The sequence below is a fragment of the Trachemys scripta genome, chromosome 7 (assembly GCF_013100865.1).
Source record: "Trachemys scripta elegans isolate TJP31775 chromosome 7, CAS_Tse_1.0, whole genome shotgun sequence".
Taxonomy (NCBI): Eukaryota; Metazoa; Chordata; order Testudines; family Emydidae; genus Trachemys; species Trachemys scripta.
In genome coordinates this window covers 104,771,617-104,791,663 of record NC_048304.1, presented here as the reverse complement: position 1 = coordinate 104,791,663, position 20,047 = coordinate 104,771,617, and the positions used below count along the sequence as shown (strand labels likewise).

Below are 20,047 nucleotides of genomic sequence, written 5' to 3'. Positions count from 1 at the left end.
GGACAAGAGATAGTCACGATGCTACACCCCCAGAAAGCCCCCCCCCAAACTCCCGACCCCCCCCCCGGTCTCTTGACTGCCCCCTCCAGAACCTCCCTGCCCCTTCTCCGCCCCCTTGGCCCCCTTGTTGTTGGCCTTTCTTCGCCTAATGTCTCTGTGAGCTTGCTCAGGAACGGCCTGAGCCTCTTGTCCTGGCACGCTGGGGAGCGGGGGAGGAGGAGCTCCAGACTGCCGGAGGCGATCTGCGAATGCAGGGAGGGATCTCTGCTGCGGGGGGAGGAGGGGCTCTGTCTGGCTGTCGGAGCCCCATGTAAGTGGCACCATCCAGCCGGCTGCCCTGTTAGCCGCGCACGCTCTGCATGGGGGGAAGTCCGGACATTTACAAATTCCCCCCGGACGCTATTTTTAGCTCAAAAAGCCGGACATGTCCGGGGGAATCCGGACGAATGGTAACCCTACTGTTGACTCATATCCAGCTTCTCGTCCACTGTAACCCCTAAGTCCTTTTCTGCAGAACTGCTGCCTAGCCACTCGGTCCCCACTCTATAGCAGTGGATGGGATTCTTCCATCCTAAGTGCAGGACTCTGCACTTGTCCTTGTTGAACCCTCATCAGATTTCTTTTGGCCCAATCCTCTAATTTGTCTAAATCCCTCTGTATCCTATCCCTACCCTCCAGCGTATCTACCACTCCTCCCAGTTTATCCAGTCATACTGAGGGGAATAAAACCTGTATCTAGCTTTGGAGTCTTGCTTGTCCTCATGGGCATGCGATTGTAAGATATTTTTGCAGGGAACTGAACAATTGCTCAGGCTATGTACTTCACAAAATAGTGGTGGGATAGGCAATGAGATAGGTGCAAGGAATCACATCACATAGCTATTGACACCTACTAATGCCGAACATCGTGCAACTTGTAACAAAACAGTTGCCATATAAATTCATCTTCTAATTCAAACAACAAAATGTCATCTACCATGCTGAAGTTTACAAGCAGACAGGGTTTACATGAAATTAACATATCATTTAAAATGTGCCAAATTAACAGGAGGGAAAAAACCCACAGTCCTGTACACTTTAAATAACACAGTATTGATTTATCCTGCAGTACCCCAGCTAAATGTCAAATGTTCTACACTGTCTGATTTAGACTTTGGTTACCCATAACACTAAAAACCACACACACAATAGCTAACAATAGCAGAAAAAAATGAGAATCAAACTGTGCTGCTTATCTCTTTATAGACCTACGTTACATCTTGTTTACCTATGTGATATAGTATCTTAATAGAAGAAAAGTAAAACTTGCATGGGACACCTAGGTCAGACTTAAACATAAACACCACGTTATAGAGTTATAACCAATGTATCAGGCCAATAGCAAACAGTGAACCTACACATTAGTGAAGTGGTTAAAATTAATTCAGCTAACCATATACTGAATAAGTCATCATTTATAAAATAAAGATCAAGTAAATAAATAAAACTGATATTACTGAAAAAGTGCAGTAAACTCCAATTAAGAGAACTATTGAGCATTGGCCTGCTAAACCCAGCATTGTGAGTTCAATCCTTGAGGAGGCCACTTAGGGATTTGGGGCAAAATCAGTACTTAGGCCTGCTAGAAAAGGCAGGGGGCTGGACTCAATGACTTTTCAGGGTCCCTTCCAGTTCTATGAGATAGGTATATCTCCATATATTATAAGGGAAGGGATGGCTCAGTGGTTTAAGCATTAGCCTGCTAAACCCAGGGTTGTGAGCTCAATCCTTGAGGGGGCCATTTAGGGAACTGGGGTAAAAATCTGTCTGGGGATTAGTCCTGCTTTGAGCAGGGGGTTGGTCTAGATGACCTCCTGAGGTCCCTTCCAACCCTGATATTCTAGTCTACATAATAGCGGATTTGTGCTACTAGCCTACCTCTACTTTGAAATGCTCTCAAAACAAAAGGAAAACAACTTAAGTATCAATTAATAGGATTTCAACATATGGTAGAAGGATTCTTTGCCCACAGCATGAGTTATTTGTACAGCATAATTAAAACAATGTATACAATTCCTTTAAACTCTCTGATGATGGATCACAACATAGAAACAATGGGTGAAATCCTACCCCCTTGAAGTCAATGGGAATTTTGTCACTGACTTCAATGGCACTAGCATTTCATTCATACTATAAACAAACAGAAAATACATATGAATTCAATACCTGGTTTTTTTTCTTTTTTTGACTCATCTTTTAAATCACCATTAATGTAATCGCAATTGCCTTATAATGGGGAAAATAACGTGCATCCCAGGGCCAGATCCTCAGCTGGTGTTGCTCTGATGATGTGTATAAAGCTGACTTTTTAGAAACTTTCACTTGTTAATAAAAAGGAGCTTCTTATGCCTTTGTCCTGGGAAACCTTGAACTAAGGTTAATGCTTCAAGAATTGGACTGAAGAGGTTGTTTTGTATAAGGGTTTCTTCTTTAATCCAGCTTACCTAGAGAAGCTGTAGCTTTTCCTACAACATATGCTGATTTGGTATTCCATTTTTCTTTAAGAGAATTATTCCAGGCTGTAAAACATTACATTATGTGTAAGCATTTGGCAATAAAGCATAAACACCAGAGTATTTGGACATCTGCCCAAAAGATTGCTTATTTATCTTGCGAAATCTGTGAGTGCACCAAAATACTAATAACCAATACTACATTATAAATGTCAGCAATTCTACGTGTACAAAATGAAGACTTTAAATCAGTTATATGGTTCACTATAAAAACAGTCTATAACTTACTTCAAAAAGCTTTGGTTGAACAAATACTGTTTTCAATTACTTGTGTAAAGTAGTATTTTTAATGCATACTTGCACAGTACCAGATCAACTGTAACTTGTAATCCTCATTTATATTTTGACATTAACTAGGAATAAAAACTCAGTTAAACTTGCAGAAGAAAAAGAATTCCAGAGCAAAAAGTGCATGATAAACTGATGAATTTCAAATTGTGCAATAAGGATATCCAATATCGATTCAGTCTTAAACCTGAAAGCTTAGATGTAGAATAAATGCAAGATTTCATGCCAACCAATCAAAGAATAGTAAATAAATCCTATATTCATCACTGGAATACTTTAGTATGCAGCTTTATTATTTATAAAAATAATAAGACAAATGTACACGCTGATTGTGCTTTGAATAAAAAGAAAAAATAGATCTATCAATATGGAAAAAAATATTATCCTAGAGAAGCAGACACCAAAATAAAATGGCTATGAAAAAGCTTTTCCTTCTAAAAATGTTAGTTAAATTATAGCTTCACAATGAACAATGTTGTTCGGCTCCAGCCTCCTCTTCCTCCCAATTCCTGAAAAACTGATTGAGCAGAGATAGATCTGATAGGTCTCCTATTATAATGCCTTATATAAAACAACAGTACAGACTCACATGAAATATACTGAGTTCATTTCTGCCCTTGAGTTTTTTAAAAAAATGGCTGAATAGAAGTAGAAAAGACCCAGAGAGAGTCGTGCAAAAAAAAACCCCCAAAACCCCAGAAGAATGGAAAGCCTTCCATATAAGGTGATATTGAAAAGATTGGGACTGATTAGCTTAGAAAGGAGTCTGAATAAGAGGAGACATGTGTGACACTACACACCTTGTATTCAGACCCTACACACTATTGTAATAATCTTCGTACAAATATTCCTTGTGAGGTTTCATTTCAAAACTAGTAACGCATTGATCATTAACATTTTTGCATGATGTATGCACAGGTGTGTACAAAAAGTTATGAATATATGCTGGAAATATGAGTAAAGTGTGTTTAAACCAGGCATGTCAGGGGAGATGGTAAACAGATCTGCCTTAGACAAAGGAATGTGTATTTGATTCTCTGACCAGCCTGATCTTCAGGCAAAGACAATGAAGGTTCACTTTTACATATTAGGTAAACAAAGCTGTTAAATTAAGAAAAGGGGAAAGAAAGAGCATGGAGCTTTCTTTACCACCAGACTTCATGTTGTCTTCCTTGCAGTTTGAAAAAACTTTATTTTGAGGGGTAACCCTCAGAAAAAATCATTTAAAAGGTTTATTAGGCCTGATCCACACTAACCCCCCACTTCGGACTAAGGTACGCAAATTCAGCTACGTTAATAACATAGCTGAATTCAAAGTACCTTAGTCCGAACTTACCACGGGTCCAGACGCGGCAGGCAGGCTCCCCCGTCGATGCCGCGTACTCCTCTCGCCGAGCTGGAGTACCGGCGTCGACGGCGAGCACTTCCGGGATCGATCCCAGAACATCGATTGCCTGCTGCCGGACCTGGAGGTAAGTGTAGATGTACCCTTAGTCTATAAAGACAGGGGGTCTGAACCTCAAGTGATAAGCAATTGAATTAACTGATTGTATACAATATTACTATATTATAAAAGTGTATAGAGTGAGGTCTTTTATGAAACCCTATGACACAATAGTGATTAATATCAGTGTGAACTGTATGTGTTAACACTACATAAGAAATTATGGAAACTCATAGGCTTTCCTGTCTGTGACCAAAGGGAGAAACAAGCTTTTCCCCAGATAGGGATGAAGGCAGCTGTCTACCTGTCTCCAATGAAATTATGCAAGGTGTGACCAGAAATATGGGAAGTTCTATTTACATAGAGATCAGCAGGGGAAGGGAAGACCACAGGAAAGGAAAAACAGCATGAGGTCATCCTGCCTCTTGAAACAAGTTCATTGAACTTTGGAAAATATAAGCAAGGGCAGAAGTCATCTTTGGCATCCATCACTAGATAGACAGAAGGGAACAGAGCTTTTGCAAGCTGAGAAACATGGATCCTTCCACCAAGGGCGGGGGTAGAGAGGAAGGAAGGGTGGAAGTCTCTGGAAACTGAATATAGGTGAGAAACCATGTTGAACAAGGCCCGTACCTTGCTAGATTAAGTTTTAAACTTTTAGCTGTGTGTTTTCACTTTTATTTGCTTGTAACCCTTTCTAACTTTATTCCTTTACTTGGCATGACTTGGCCTATGTCCTATGTTAATAAATTTGTTTTATTTTTACTATAGACCAACTCAAGTGTTGCGTTTAAATGGAAGCATGTATTTACCTCATTTAAGTTAATAAGCGGTGATGTGATTTTGTGTCTTCAAAGAAATAAGAAGATTTGTTTGTTCCTCTAAATTGTCCAGGAGAGGGCTGGACAGTGCACAGCACATGGTTATGAGAAAATTTGGGATTGGAAGTGTGTTGGGGTCACCTTGCTCGTTGTAACCCAGGCTGTTGGATGCCAGAGAGGGGCTGTAGTCAGGCTGCTGGGATCACAGCTGCTGCACCAGGGATGTCTAGAACACAGACACTTCAGGGTGTGACCTGCATGCTTGTAGGCTAGCTGTGAGCATCCCAGGCTGGGAGCTACAGTAGCAAAGCATTCTAAGATGCATAGGTTGCAGGGCAAATAGTGGCACAACCCCCCCACTTCTCTGGACTGCACCCTGACCGATGACATGATAGAGGTATATGTAATTATTTAAAATATGTATGTATTCCAGTAGTGCTCAAAAGCCTGAATCAGGATTGGGGCCCAACTGTAACAAGTATTGTACAAATACAAACGAGATGGTCTTTGCCCCCAAAAGCTTAAAATCTAAGGTGCTAATCCTGCAAACACTTAAATACAGGAACAGTCTCACTGAGCTGGTATTACTTACATGTGTAAAATTACTCATGTACATGTTTGCATGATCAAAGCCTAAATATGGAGAAGGTAAATCAGGTATTTCTAATTACCCTTGCTCATAATACAAGAACGAGGGGGATATCATTTGAAATGAAAAGATAAATACATTTAAAACTTGTGAAAGGAAATAATTGTGTAAACTCATTGCCAGAAGATAAAACATTGAGTTCTAGAGTTTAGTAGGATTTTAAAAAAGGATAAGATAATTTTATAGTTAATGAGAACAATCAGAATTATGTTAGTGCGAAGGGATGTCCACCCCACACAAGGCCTGAAGGGGTTAAGGTGGCGAGATGGGCCAATTAACCACCTAGGCAGCACCTGAAGGAGGTGGCAAGGACTAATTAGAAATGAGGCTGAGCTGGACAGGAACTGACTGGGCCTGTATAAAGCCCAGCAGCTCAAGGCAGATGGGGGCTACAGAGAGTGAGGCTACAGTCACTCCCAGGATAAGAGAAGGTAAGGTAGAACATAGCCCAGGGATACAGCAGTAAGATTCAGGACTGTGCAGACCTTGATGGCTTGTTGTAGGGTCCCTGGGCTGGAACCCAGTATAGAGGGTGGGCCTGGATTCCCCTACCAGCCACTGGAGAAGTGGCACTGTTAAGGGGCAATGAATGGGAAGATTGCCTGGGACAGTGAGACCAGAAAGACTTTGACTCCCCAGAAGGGGAGTACTAAAGTGACCTGGCTGGAGGGCCAAGCCACAAAGGGAGAGCAGTTGAGTCCTGAGAGTGAGAGGCACAGAGAGAGTGATGAAGTGCCACTGCAGGAAGGGGCCTTGGCCTGGCAGAGCTAATCCCAAGGAGTGAGTAGAGCACCCCAGGACAGTTAGATAAAAGTATTAAAGGGTATATATCCTTGTTCTATGGAGAGTAAACCAATTATTAACTGTCTGGGGCCACGTCTACACTACCCGCTGGATTGGTGGGTTGTAATAGATCTATTGGGGATCGATTTATCGCGTTTCGTCTAGACGTGATAAATCAATCCCCGAATTGAGGCCCGTGACACCTCGGCAGGAGGAGTAAGCGGAGTCGATGGGGGAGCTGCGGCAGTCGACTTGCTGCCATGAGGATGGCCAGGTAAGTCGAACTAAGATACTTCGACTTCAGCTATGCGAATAGCGTAGCTGAAGTTGCGTATCTTAGATCAATTTCCCTCCCCCAGTGTAGACCAGCCCTGGGAATAGAAAGAAACTTTCTCTATATGTGGGCTATTCAATAATTGTCCATTTATATGCTTTCTTGCACCTTCCTCTGAAGCATCTTGTACTAGCCACTGTTAAAGCCAGAATTCCTGACTACACAGACTATTGATCTAATCTGGTATGACAATTTCTATGTAATGTTCCACAAGACTTTTCCACCCAACCTGGTGCATTGCTGTTCATTCATTATCATTTGTTCACTGTCTTTTTGCTACTTTTCAATCCACATGACATATTTTATATTCAAGATTTGAAAAAACTGTTTCAAGTAAGATTTCATGCATGCATGATGATGGGGATGGCCAGTTTCTAGCGGCTAGAGAATTTTCAGCGGACACCTATGTACAGTCCCAGAATATACCTTTATATATTAAAAACTGAAATGGATTCCTTAGTTGGTGCTTACTACTGTCCTAGCATTACTAAGAAGAATAACTTGCATTCACTTTATGGGGAAAAATGAAGTCTAATTAGTAACTTGCACTCAGAGTTTTTTGTTATAATAGCTAGAAAAATTATTATGGGGGGAGGGAGGACAAACAAACAAAATCTCTACATGTGAAAGCTCACCTAAGCATAAAGCAGCATGGTGCCTTTAAATAATCAAAGTCAATTATTAGATATGATTTTTTTTAATATACACATACAGACACACTAAGTAGACTCTGGTGGGGGCGAGAATGAAATTTACAAAACTTCACTTAAAAAGACATAACCGAAGGGATAAATCTGCACTTACCTTCATTTTTACTATTTTCTCCCAAACATAACTTGGCAGCTTCTACTGCTCTTGGGCTGGTAAAAATTAAACCCTCATAATGATCTGGATGAGAGAGCTACCAAAAAACAATTTAGAAAATATATTTAGATAAACTCTGAGAAGTTCAAAAAACATACAGTGAAGGTTACAATTTTACAATATGAATGTTACAAAGTGGCAAATATTTTGATCACTTAATACAAGTAGCAGAAATGTTAATGAGATTTATAACACTAAATTCAGGTTAACTTAAACTTTCACACAAGACAATGTTAATTCTGAAATCTGAATGTAGGAACAGACATATATTCTTCTCACCAGACTTGTATGTGAGAAGTGTATAGGGTGACCAGATGTCCCAATTTTATAGGGACAATCATGATTTTTGGGTCTTTTTCTTATATAGGCTCCTATTATCCCCCACCCCTGTCCCAATTTTTCACATTTGCTGTCTGGTCACCCTAAAAGTGTATGATGGTTTTAAAATTCTTACAGAGGAAGCTAATAATTATTGCTAGCAGTAACTCAGAAAGTAGCGTGAGGGCAGGTGCTTGCCTCATTGCCAGGATGAAGACTAGTTCAGATTACTGTCTATGCAAAAAACACCACCAATAAAACATTTTCAGTGGGATCCTAATAATTGTAGGCCTTGTCTGAACATAGTAACAGATTACACAATTTAAACTCAGCACTTCAGGCAAACTCACTGGTAAAGATAAACAGTAAAACAAGTTTATTGATTATAAAAGATAGATTTTAAGTGATTATAAGTGATAGGCAAAAAGTCAGGTAATCATAAGAAAAGAAAATGCAAGCACGTAGTCTAAACTCTCAACTGTATTAGACTGGGCAAATCTAAATTAAGCAGTTTTTCTCAACCCACTGGATATTGCAGTTCAGATTACACAGATTTCACCCTTGACACCTAGGCCAGTTTCCTCTATTGGAATCTTCACTCTTCTGAGTGTCCTTCCTTGTTGCTTGCAGCATAGGTGCGAGGAGGAGAAAAGGCAAAGCATGGGGTCCCTTTGTGCTGTTTTATACCCTTAGTCCATGTGCTTGGAGAACACAAGTCCAGGCAAGTCTGGTGGGCATTGCTGAGTCCCCAGGCAATTCCCCTGGTGTGGCCTTGTGCAAGTGAGTCATTGAATTGTAACTCCCTTGCTGGACAACGGCTGTTGATGGTTGTTGGACACCCGCCCGGGCATTGGTTATCCCCCTCATTATTGTCTTTGGGGAGGTAGTATCTGGGCGCTTCCCAAACCCACAGCATATTTTAGTGACAATCATACAATGCAATTCTCATAACTTCATATGAACTGATGATATACACATTTAGATGGAACAGTGGGTTTCAGCAGATCATAATCTTTCCTCTGATACCTCACATGGCATGCTTTATATGCAATATCACAATTATATATAGATGATGAATCTGAGGGCTACCGGGCACTCCCCCAAGGTATAGAGTGTCACAACATTTTAGATGTAAACTCTCTTAATGTACAAGTCTAAATCCAGCATCAGGTTGGAAAACTATGAAGCAGTATTTCAAATTTTCAGGGTAGCTGCAGGTGCATTTCTCCATTCATGGTCCCTCAAGGGTCACACTTAAATGTTTCTGGCTCCCAGCCATCACCTCTCCTGGATGGAAACCAGTGTCTCACACCTTTCTGCCCTGGGGGCTTTAAGGCTGAACAGCTCCCAGCTTTATATTGCAATAACTCAGTAAGCCAGTCTGCCTAAAAGGCCAATACCTGTCCTTTGCTTCCTCTTTGAGGGCTATGACCAGTGTATTGCCAGCACTTACAAATTACCACACAGCTCCTTCTAAGCCAGCACATTTATTGTTAAGGTAAAATCATCAGCATATAAAAACAACAACAACAACAAAACATACACGCATGCTACAAAGCTTACCAGGGTCACTCCCAATTTCAACATAAGTCACTGGTAATATCAATCCTTCAAACAGGGATAGCTCAGTGGTTTGAGCATTGGCCTGCTAAACCCAGGGTTGTGAGTTCAATCCTTGAGGGGGCCACTTAGGGATCTGGGGCAAAATCAGTACTTGGTCCTGCTAGTGAAGGCAGGGGGCTGGACTCAATGACCTTTCAAGGTCCCTTCCAGCTCTAAGAGATAAGATATCTCCACTAATTGATTTATTTATTAAACCTGACAACTAGGTTTTCCCCATGGTTGCAAGTTCATATCAGTCTTTAGATCAAGAACCAGAATGAAGGCCCTGAGTTATTTTAAGATGGGGCTATCTATCCAAAAGTCCTTTCTTGTCTGTTGGGCTCTGGAAAATCTAGTTTGAACTGGAATATGCAAGCCTCCCTCGGAGGTACTGTAGTACCTTTCTGGAGGTGTTATAAACTGAGTGATTTGTGCTGATCATCCCCTACTGTTTTCAATTTCTGAAGGAGCTGTAGTAACCCTTATCTCTTGGAGCGGGATTGGAGCGCAATCCCTGGCCCACGGATGTACCATTCATACATTTAATACAAAAGGGTCTCCCAAAGATATTACAGAAAGTTGCCTATCTGTCACAAGTATATTGAAAAGTGGATTGCTTCTGCATGAGATGATCCTTTAATTTAACAAATGCTTTTCTAAGGGGAGTCTTCCTCTGTGGGATGAACAGCTCTTTTGCTCCAATCCCTCAGACAGACAAACACCTACAGGATCTCTATCAAGCGTTCTTAAAACTACAATACCCACCTGCTGAAGTGAAGAAACAGATTGACAGAGACAGAAGAGTACTCAGAAGTCACCCACTACAGGACAGGCCCAACAAAGAAAGTAACAGAACGCCACTAGCTGTCACCTTCAGCCCCCAACTAAAATCTCCCCAGCACATCATCTAGGATCTACAACCTATCCTGAACGATGATCCATCACTCTCACAGATCTTGGGAGACAGGCCAGTCCTCGCTTACAGACAGCCCCCCAGCCTGAAGCAAATACTCACTAACAACCACACAACAAAAACACTAACCCAGGAACCTATCCTTGCAACAAACCCCGTTGCCAACTCTGTCCACATATTTATTCAAGAACAACAAGGAGTCTGGTGGCACCTTAAAGACTAACAGATTTATTTGGTCATAAGCTTTCATGGGTAAAAACCTCACTTCTTCAGATGCATAGAGTGAGGTTTTTACCCACGAAAGCTTATTTGTGTATATATATACACCTTCCTACTGTATTTTCCACTCCATGCATCTGATGAAGTGGGTTTTAGCCCACAAAAGCTTATGCCCAAATAAATTTGTTAGTCCCTAAGGTGCCTTACCTTAAAAAGTTTATATTTGTTTTTTAGTTTTAATAATCATGTAACAGACCCAGGTGCTTGGCAACTGACTCAATAAGAATGTCTAAACAAACATCAGAGTAGAGGGTTTAAAAAAAATACAGGAAAGAAAATCAATTTTATGAGAATGAATTGAAAATTTTGAAGTTGTTTCTAGCTTGCAGGGTTCAAAATGGAACAATTTCTCACGCTCCCTCTCCCCCCCCCAAATTTTCACGAAATACCTTTTAAAAAATGTTTGAATTTTTGTGTTTTTCCTCCTCTCACTTTTTGCCACCAAGTGCAATAAAATAAATTATGTGCAGGGACCTAATTTGTCAGTAACTTTTCATTTTTCCTAACCTTTGAGAAGTTGTAAAATAGCAAAAGGAAAAATGAAACTAATTCTGCCACAGTAATTATTCAGATGTCTCCAGTTTTTGTAAAGTCTGAATTTTCATTTTTGCTTTTGCCACTCTAGCTTCTCCAAGGTAAAGAAGTTTTGAAAAGTTACAGTGGCAAAGGGAAAAATGAAAAAGTGACACCCTCCCTCCCCAAAAACCTAGCTATGATGAATTTGATGGCAAAATGGAGGGGCAAAAGGGGGCAATAATTAAAATTTTTGAAACTTTCAATTTCAGAAAAACAAAAAACAGAAATTTTTTAAAAAACCAAAAGCTTTTTGTGAAAGTTTTGAGTTTAGTACAAAGACCATCTTTTGTCCCCAAGATGTTTCAAAACAAAAAATGTCAACCAGTCCTACTAAACACATTTCTGTTTCTTTCTCCAGCTCACATGGTCCTTCCCTCCTCTCTCTCAAGTCCACAAAATCCCCATTATTTAGAGCATTCTGTGGAACACACCACTGGGCACCTGTCAGGTAGGGAAACTTGAATAGTAAACAGTGTCCTTAGAATCTAGGCAACAGGCGGTTCAAATCATACAAGTTCTTACTAAGGCCTATCTTTTTCTTGCATAAACCCACCTTCCTGTATATACCTTCCTTTATATAAATCCTAGTGTTACAGCATGCTATGCCATAGGCAGGAGCATAGAAGAAAGCACAGTCAGATCTTGGTTTAGTTTCCAGTTAACAAACAGAGGTCACTGATGAGCAGCTCAAACCACTAAGTGTGCTGTCCCCGTGCCCAGTGGTTTTCAGCCAGGGGGCCCTGAGGGGCCACAAGCAGGTTTCAGGGGGTCCGCCAAGCAGGGCCGGCAGTAGACTTGCTGGGACCCAGGGCAGAAAGCCGAAGACCCACCGCATGGGGCTGAAGCCCAGGGCCCCAAGTCCCGCCACCTGGGGCTGAAGCTGAAGCTTGAGCAACTTAACTTTGCAGGGCCCCAGGCAATTGCCCTGCTTGTTACCCCCTAATGCTGGTCCTGGCTTTTATATACAGAAAAATAATTGTTGTGGCCATGGAGTTTTTATAGCATGTTGTGGGGGGGAGAGGGGCTCAGAAAGGAAAAGGTTGAGAACCCTGCCCTAGCCCCCACTAGTTTGGGGGAACAAGAAAGCAAGTCCTAAATTCAAAAGCCTGTTTTCTTGCCAGGCAGCAGCTCCACTTCCATGGCAAAGGCTTCTAGGCAATCGACCTAGTATTATAGTCACTGCAAGACTGGCTATAGCTCATCCCAGCTGAATCTGTCAGGTTAGTTACATGAGAAGAGACTACATCATCTAAGGACTGGTCTTCACTACCCGCCCGGATCGGCGGTAGAAAATAGATCTCTCAGGGATCAATTTATCGCGTCTCGTCAGGACGTGATAATTGATCCCCGAATCGACGCACGTACTCTACCAGCCCAGATAGGAGTAAGCGCCGTTGACGGGGGAGCCGTGGCAGTCAATTTGCCATCATCCTCACAGCGGGGTAAGTCGGATCAGATACGTCTAATTCAGCTAAGCTATTCCCGTAACTGAATTTGCGTATCTAAAATCAATTCTCTCCCCCCCTCCCCCCTCCGGTAGTGTAGACGTAGCCTTAGGATGTCAGGGGGATGAGTTTTGCATGCTCAGTAAGTTCTTCACCATGGTTAGTAGCAGCTTTTTGGTCCAATTAGGCAATGAGGGACGAGACTAACAAGATACATACTTAAGGAGGGCACTAGAGTTGTGGAAAAGTTCTTTAACTCCCTATCAATTCAGGAGAGAAATAGCAATACAGATAGCAGTGAGGGGGTATTATTGAATCAGGATTAGTCTTTGTAGCTTGGCAGTCATAGGGCATAATTTCTCCAACAGGACTACTAAAAGGTTGAAATCTTACCTTTTCAAAGAAAGTTTGAAGAGACACAAATTCAAATGACAAAACAGGGATTAAAGCTGCTTCAAATCCATATAATCCTAATTCCTATGGATAAAAGTATATCTAGTCATTGGAATGCATCACAAATGGTGGTTATTTATAAGAATGGGCTTTTAGAAGCAGAACTATTCAACTACTTTTCTGAACTAAAATCCAACACTATCTATGGAATTTTTGGTTGTTTTTACTGATGAATTTAGTGCTGCTGAAAGATATTGTACTGACAGTCCTAGAGACCGAAGCCCTCTATTTATCCATTGAACAGGTACAATATAAACCAGAGTGGGCAAACTTTTTGGCCCAAGGGCCCCATCTGGGAATAGAAATTGTATAGTGGGGCATGAATGCTCACAAAATTGGGGTTGGGGTGCGAGAGGAGGTGAGGGCTCTGGCTGGGGGCATGGGCTCCAGAGTGGGGCCAGAAATGAGGAGTTCAGGGTGCAGGAGGGGTCTCCGGTCTGGGCAGGGGGAGTGCGGTGGGGGGGGTGAGGGCACCGGCTGGGGGTGCAGGCCCTAGGGTGAGGCTGGGGATGAGGAGTTTGGGGTGTAGGAGGGTGCTCTGGGCTGGAACTGGGGGGTTCGGAGGGCGGGAGGGAGATCAGGGCTGGGGCAGGGGGTTGGGTGCGGGAAGGGATGCAGGCCCCGGATGGAGGGGCAGGCTCTGGGGTGGGGCTGGGGATGAGGAGTTTGGGGTGCAGGAGGGGGATCAGGGCTGGGGCAGATGGTTGGGGCATGGGGAGAGGCTCAGGAATGCAGGCTCCGGGCGGCGCTTACCTCAAGCAGCTCCCAGAAGCAGTGGCATGTCCCTTCTCCAGCTCCTAAGCGGAGGCATGGCCAAGTGGCTCTGCACGCTGCCCCGTCCGCAAGCACCGCCTCTGCAGCTCCCATTGGAGCGCCGGAGAGGGCCATTGGAGTGGGGCCATCGGAGCGCGTAGGAACTGGAGGGGGGCCATGCCACTGCTTCTGGGAGCCGCGTGGAGCGGCCCCCAACCCTGCGCCCCGGCTGGAGCACCGGAGCAGGGCCCTGTGGCTGCTTCTGGGAGTGGCCCCCAAACCTGCTCCCTGGCTGAAGCGCCGGAGCAGGGCAAGGGCAAGCCCCAGACCCTGCTCCCCAGCGGGAGCTCGAGGGCCAGCTTAAAATGGCTGGTGGCCGGATCCGGCCCGTGGGCCGTAGTTTTCCCACTCCTGATATAAGCGGTCTCTCACCACTGATGTGCCTCAGTACTAAGGACCCAATCCTGCAAATTGTTGCATACATGGAAGGTTCATTAAAGCCAGTGGGACTATCTGCACAAGTAAGAACTGCCCACGTGAATAGGTTTTGCAGAGAAAAGGCCAATTATAGGGGTAAAAGGTATTTAAGTATCCAATTATGTTCTTGGACTCTCAATGAAGACTGCTAACAATTGTTTATAACAATTACAAAATACTGTAATCGTAATTCTGATCTATGTGAAAGCAAACTGATATTTAGTCATTTACCCCATTAAAAACTAAATTCAATAACAATGGATGATTACCAGCTAAGAACTTTAACTTTGATTTTACTGCATAACTATCATATCTAAAACTACTTTTTGTAATAGTGCAAATTACACTGGAAAGTCAGTTTTCTCAATAGATACAAACATTTCAAACACTTTTTCCTAGTTTTGTAACATCCAATCAACTCAATGTTTAATTGCTAAGTATTATTATTAATTTAATAGTGAAACAACACAAGGGATAGCTTCCCCTACCCCCATGTTACCTACTTGAATATATGGATCTGGTCCTGAGTCTCTGTCTTTGGGCTCCTTCAGTAACAGAACCTTCATTGTTTACCAAAAATGGCTACAGAACATTGAAACACAACAAAGAAATATCTAAATTAGATCTAGAGGACTTCTCTCTGTACAATGCCAGTAAAAGTTATGCACCACAATAAACAGCATAATTGACAGATACACTACTGTTTACATAATGAGTAAGCAGTTAACGAACATTCTCTGGGAGTGAACATCCACCCTGATAAGGCCAGCAAAAAGTATGTTGGTTTTGAATGATACCACTTACAGAGAGACAAACGACAATGAAAACCAACAAAAAGAATGCACTTTAAAGGAAAACACTTTTAAAAAGGAATAATAATATAAGTAACATATTAACATAGTAATATAATGAGCATCCTCTGACAGCTTTGCTATTCTATTCTGTATTGGTTCTTATACTGACCTCATCACATGGTATTTGAGCACCTTCCAGTGGTGCACTAAGCCAGCGTTTCTCGCATCCAGCCACAGCCGCCTGGGCAGTGATGGGGGTGGGGAGGTGGGGGAAAAGTATTGGCCCCTCCTCTGGGCCTGCAAGTAGGGGCTGGGCCCTGCCCCCAGGGCTGGCTCTACTGTTTGCCGCCCCAAGCAGTGTGCCGAATTGCCGCCGCAGACGGCGGGGGCAGTCCGTGTGCCGTTAGGGCGGCACGCGCATTTCGGCAGCAGCGGCATTTCGGCAGCAGCGGCAATTCACCCAGAAGACAGAAGCCGCCGAATTGCCGCCGCGGGCAGCTGAACGTAGAAGCTGCTGCCGAATTGCCGCCGCCGTGGAAACACGCATGCTGCCCTAACGGCACACGGACAGCCCCTGCCGTGCGGGGCAGCAATTCGGCGCCCTGCTTGGGGGGGCAAAAATATATGGACTGCCCCGCCTTGCAGATTGCCGCCCCAAGCACCTGCTTGGAACGCTGGTGCCTGGAACCAGCCCTGCCTGCCCCACTCTGGAGCCACAAACGCCAGAGCCACAGCCAGTGTGAGTTCCCCACCTTCCCGTAGCCAGAGAGACTCATCCAGCTTCAGCCCTGGGGTGGCAGGTGGAAAGCTTCAGCCACGTGGCGGCAGGCCCTGGCCACTGGGGTTCAGGCTCACCACCTGCCTCATCGCCTCTAGCCCGCGCTGCCTCTCTCAGCCCCTAACCCAGCCACCCCATCACCCCTGGCCCCCAATGCTTCCCTACCCTCCACCCCATCCAAGGCTTAATTTATCCCCTGGCTTGCCAGGGCTGTGTAAGTCTAATGTGAAAAGTGATATTTGTATGTTTAATATCACTTTTCTCTGTCCCACAGCTAGCTAACAAGTCTGCTGCTGTGAAAAGTGATATTAACAAACATACAAATATAATTTTTCACAGAAGCAGACTTACTAGCTATCAATTCTATTTAAAAGAAAAAAACAGAAACCAAAAGAAACAACAAAAAAGACAAGAACATGCAAAGCCTTATTTGTATTTCTATTCTATTTAGGTCCAGTAAAGAATAGAGACAACTGTACATTGTTGTTATTATTGAGTCTGCAAAAAACCCAACAACCTTACATATATAAATTACAATGATTTGGACAGGTATATGTGCATATTTATTTGTTTTCCTAAAATTAATTACGTTTTTCGGAAAAACTGTCATAGCAGCCACCAGCAAGAGTTGGTGGCCGCACTCTGAGGACACCAAAAAATGTGTTGTGAGAACCCCTGCACTAAGCTACATAACTAACATCTGTCACATTTATTCTTTCATCCTCTCCCCATGGAGAAAAGTGTATGTAGCAGAATGTTTTATCTTGGAATTTATTTTAATAATATGTGTATTTCAGAGAACACACTTCCAAATGAAGTCAACAGAAGCTGTGAGAGCTCAATATGTCTGAAAATCAGACCCCATTGAAGTCAATGAGACCAGCTAGTCGTGCTTAAAAATAGGCATGAGCTTAGATACTTTGCTGAATTGGGGCCTAAGTGACTTCTCTCCTACAGGACGATTCAATATCAGAGCCATGATTGGAACTCATAGTACTACTTCCTGTTGCTGAGGTGTTAATCATGTCTCCTGAGATAAGGTTGTGATGACAGTTGCATGATAATAAGTCTAATTTTGACACACACATCCTCTTAACTTTTCATAGGAAGAAGATATTCCTATGAATATTTTTATGCTTAATTTAGAGGCAGCAAATATTTTGGGGAGTGTCAAACAGAGCTTTTTTTTTCTTGAAAAATACGTGTTCTTGTGATTTTTCAGCCATTTATAACTTTGAAACAAAATTCCAAAGTCAAAATAAACAAAGTTTGGTATACCCCTCTGCAGAGTATAGGTTATTAGAATTTTGATTTTGAAACTAAAGGCATTAACAATCTTTCCTGCTATTGACTGAATCTCCACTAGCCACTCCACCATATAAAATGTAAGCATTTCAAAACTTCAACCAGTTACTGATTAACACTTAAGAAAAATGAACTTAAAGCACTGGCAGAGTTGTTAAAATTCACTGAAGAAGAATCCATTTTTGAAAGAATTTATGCAATTTACTATAGCACAGCTCTCCTCTTGTAGACATTAGCAAGTCCAGAGGAGGCAACAGAAGGCAATGTATCAGGGGAAGATCTAAGCCCAAGGTCCCTGCCTGTGGCTGACAGACCAAATAAGATACACAGGAGGACATCTCTGCTCCAAATTCTCTTATATAGACTAATGTAGTAGGTCTCAACTTTGGCAGACTTCATCAAGCCATCAGGAGGGTATGTGCCTTTCTATCTGTCTGTCTGTGAGTATATACATGTTGCTGGGGGGGGGGGGGGGGGTCAGATTTTTTTTTTTAAACATAGGAAATTCACACAAACTTTAACTTATTCTTAAAAGTTGTTCCAGTAATTACTACAACTGTTATATAAATTACATAAAAAGAAAATTACAATTAAAAAACCCAACAGTCTAAGCCTTAGAAAGTATTGAAATTATTATTAAGGAAACATATATGTACTCCAATATCCTTATAGTTCATACATTCTCTTAACAATAATGACACACACACTTCATAAATTACCTGACCGCAACATGAACTTACAAACTTTTCCAAAATATACATCACTAATTATATACTTTAAATAAAAGATGGCATACATATAATGACATTTTAAGAAATCCTTTCACCTCTTTCAAGATAGATGTATAATGTTTAATAATACTAAGAATGAAATAATCAAAAATGTAAATCTAAGAAAAAATGAAAATCATCCCAAGGCAATAATTCTACTAGGGAAGAGTAAAAAAAGCCAAAATAGAGTTACAAAACCCCAGAATGAAATCATAAAGTTGATTCAGGTGCATTCTGGAAGGAGGGGAGGTGTCATTGATGTTTCGGATGTAGTCAGAACCAAATTATCTCCCCATCATGTAGCCTGTGTCAAATACTGAATAATAATAAACAGGTAAGCATCCATACTTAGAAGCTTATTATAGGCTTCCAACTATCAAATGAATTCCACTGTTTAGTTCTTATGGGCAAAATATATATTAAAACTAAAGAAAAATTATTGGGAAAAGTCTTGTAATATCACAGACTACTCTAATATGCAATTAGCTGAATGCCCACTTTACACAGAAATCACACAACTTATGTTTTGGACTCAGCCATCTGGTTTACTTTGAGTAAGCCTGCTTGCTCCTGATACCATGGCTTGCTTTAATTTCTGCCAGAAGGCAGCTACTTTATTGACTTCAAAGGGATTGCAAAGTGTGTGACTGAAAACAGAATTTGGGCTAGAGCGGCTGCAGATTTGTGCACTCCTGTAATATTTGTCATGACATGCTAGTGTCCTTTGAAGGGCTTTGGTGCACCTGCTGTAAAAGCAGCTACAAATCTCTCTGAACCTTGTGTCGTCTTTTCCTTCACAGTTCAGGCAGGTTTATGTGGCAAATATATTGACATGTATGATCAAATATAAAGTGACATAATGCACCAGTATGGCAATGCTCTCACGCAGCAGAGATGTCCTATAGAAGAGACAAACCTTGCATTGTTTTGGCTACAGCCTATCCAAATTCATTTTTCTTAGCAATTATGCCCTAGGACAATTGACATCACCGTGAATGTAGGCACAATGCCACCCTAACAGATGGGGATGAGTACAGACAGCCAAAAAGCCGAGTATGGGAAAATATGCATGTTGAATATGGTATTCCCAAATCAGAAATGTTGAAACAGCTGTTATTGCTGAACGTGTACTCCCATGACTAAGTGAATATATAATCAGTACTTAAACTATAAATTGGATTTCCTTTAGAAATAATACTTTTTAAAAGTAACAGCTTTTGCGGCTTATTACAATGTGTTATAGGTGCCACAGAAACAGGAATAATAATCTGTATTTATAATGGATTCTTCAAATCCTTGAGACTCTGAGAAGAAGCCCCTGAAATTGGCTAATGAATTATTATTCGGAACAGCTGGATTCCCACTGAATAAACTGAAAGAGTATAGAACCCTGTGAGACATTTCTGCTATATAGAAGAGTCCTATGTATCTTAGAAATGGTGGAAATACATGAATAATACACACAATTTCCTTGGCAATATATTCAATGTGTTCCTACATATACTTAAACATTACGCTCCTTTACATTAGCTCCATTTCTCAAGAGATATACATAAACTTGTGACCAACATTAAAAAAAGTTTATGTAAAGAAGAATCAATGGAAAATGAAGTCCATTTGCTCAGTAGCTGTCGATTTACATCTGGAAATCAGAAATGATGCAGAAATGTTCCCACTGCCAATTCTTTGTCTAAAAGTCAAACCCTTAAAACGGACCACCAGATGCTTTTTGAACAGACTCCAAAATCTTTTTATTTACTTTTTTTGTTTGTTTGTTTGTTATTTTCTCTGGAGTCTGGACCTTCACTATAGCTTGAGCAAGAAATTTGGACCTCGACAAAAAGTATTT

At 41.8% G+C, this 20,047-nt stretch overlaps 1 protein-coding gene across 2 annotated transcripts in view; it reads right to left on the bottom strand.

Moving 5' to 3' along the window:
• Positions 1–20,047, bottom strand: part of UROS (uroporphyrinogen III synthase) — a 38,341-nt gene that overhangs the window by 17,415 nt on the left and 879 nt on the right. Inside the window, exons 1-5 of one of the 2 annotated variants that reach the window (XM_034777244.1) lie at positions 15,515–15,533; positions 15,055–15,133; positions 13,262–13,345; positions 7,676–7,772; positions 2,484–2,558 (exon numbers count right to left, since the gene is read on the bottom strand). In XM_034777244.1, coding sequence (XP_034633135.1) covers positions 2,484–2,558; positions 7,676–7,772; positions 13,262–13,345; positions 15,055–15,117 — 319 coding nt within the window. In that variant the 5' untranslated portion in view covers positions 15,118–15,133; positions 15,515–15,533. Of the gene's footprint in view, positions 1–2,483; positions 2,559–7,675; positions 7,773–13,261; positions 13,346–15,054; positions 15,134–15,514; positions 15,534–20,047 lie in introns of those variants that run through there. The other variant, XM_034777243.1, reaches the window with a different exon arrangement.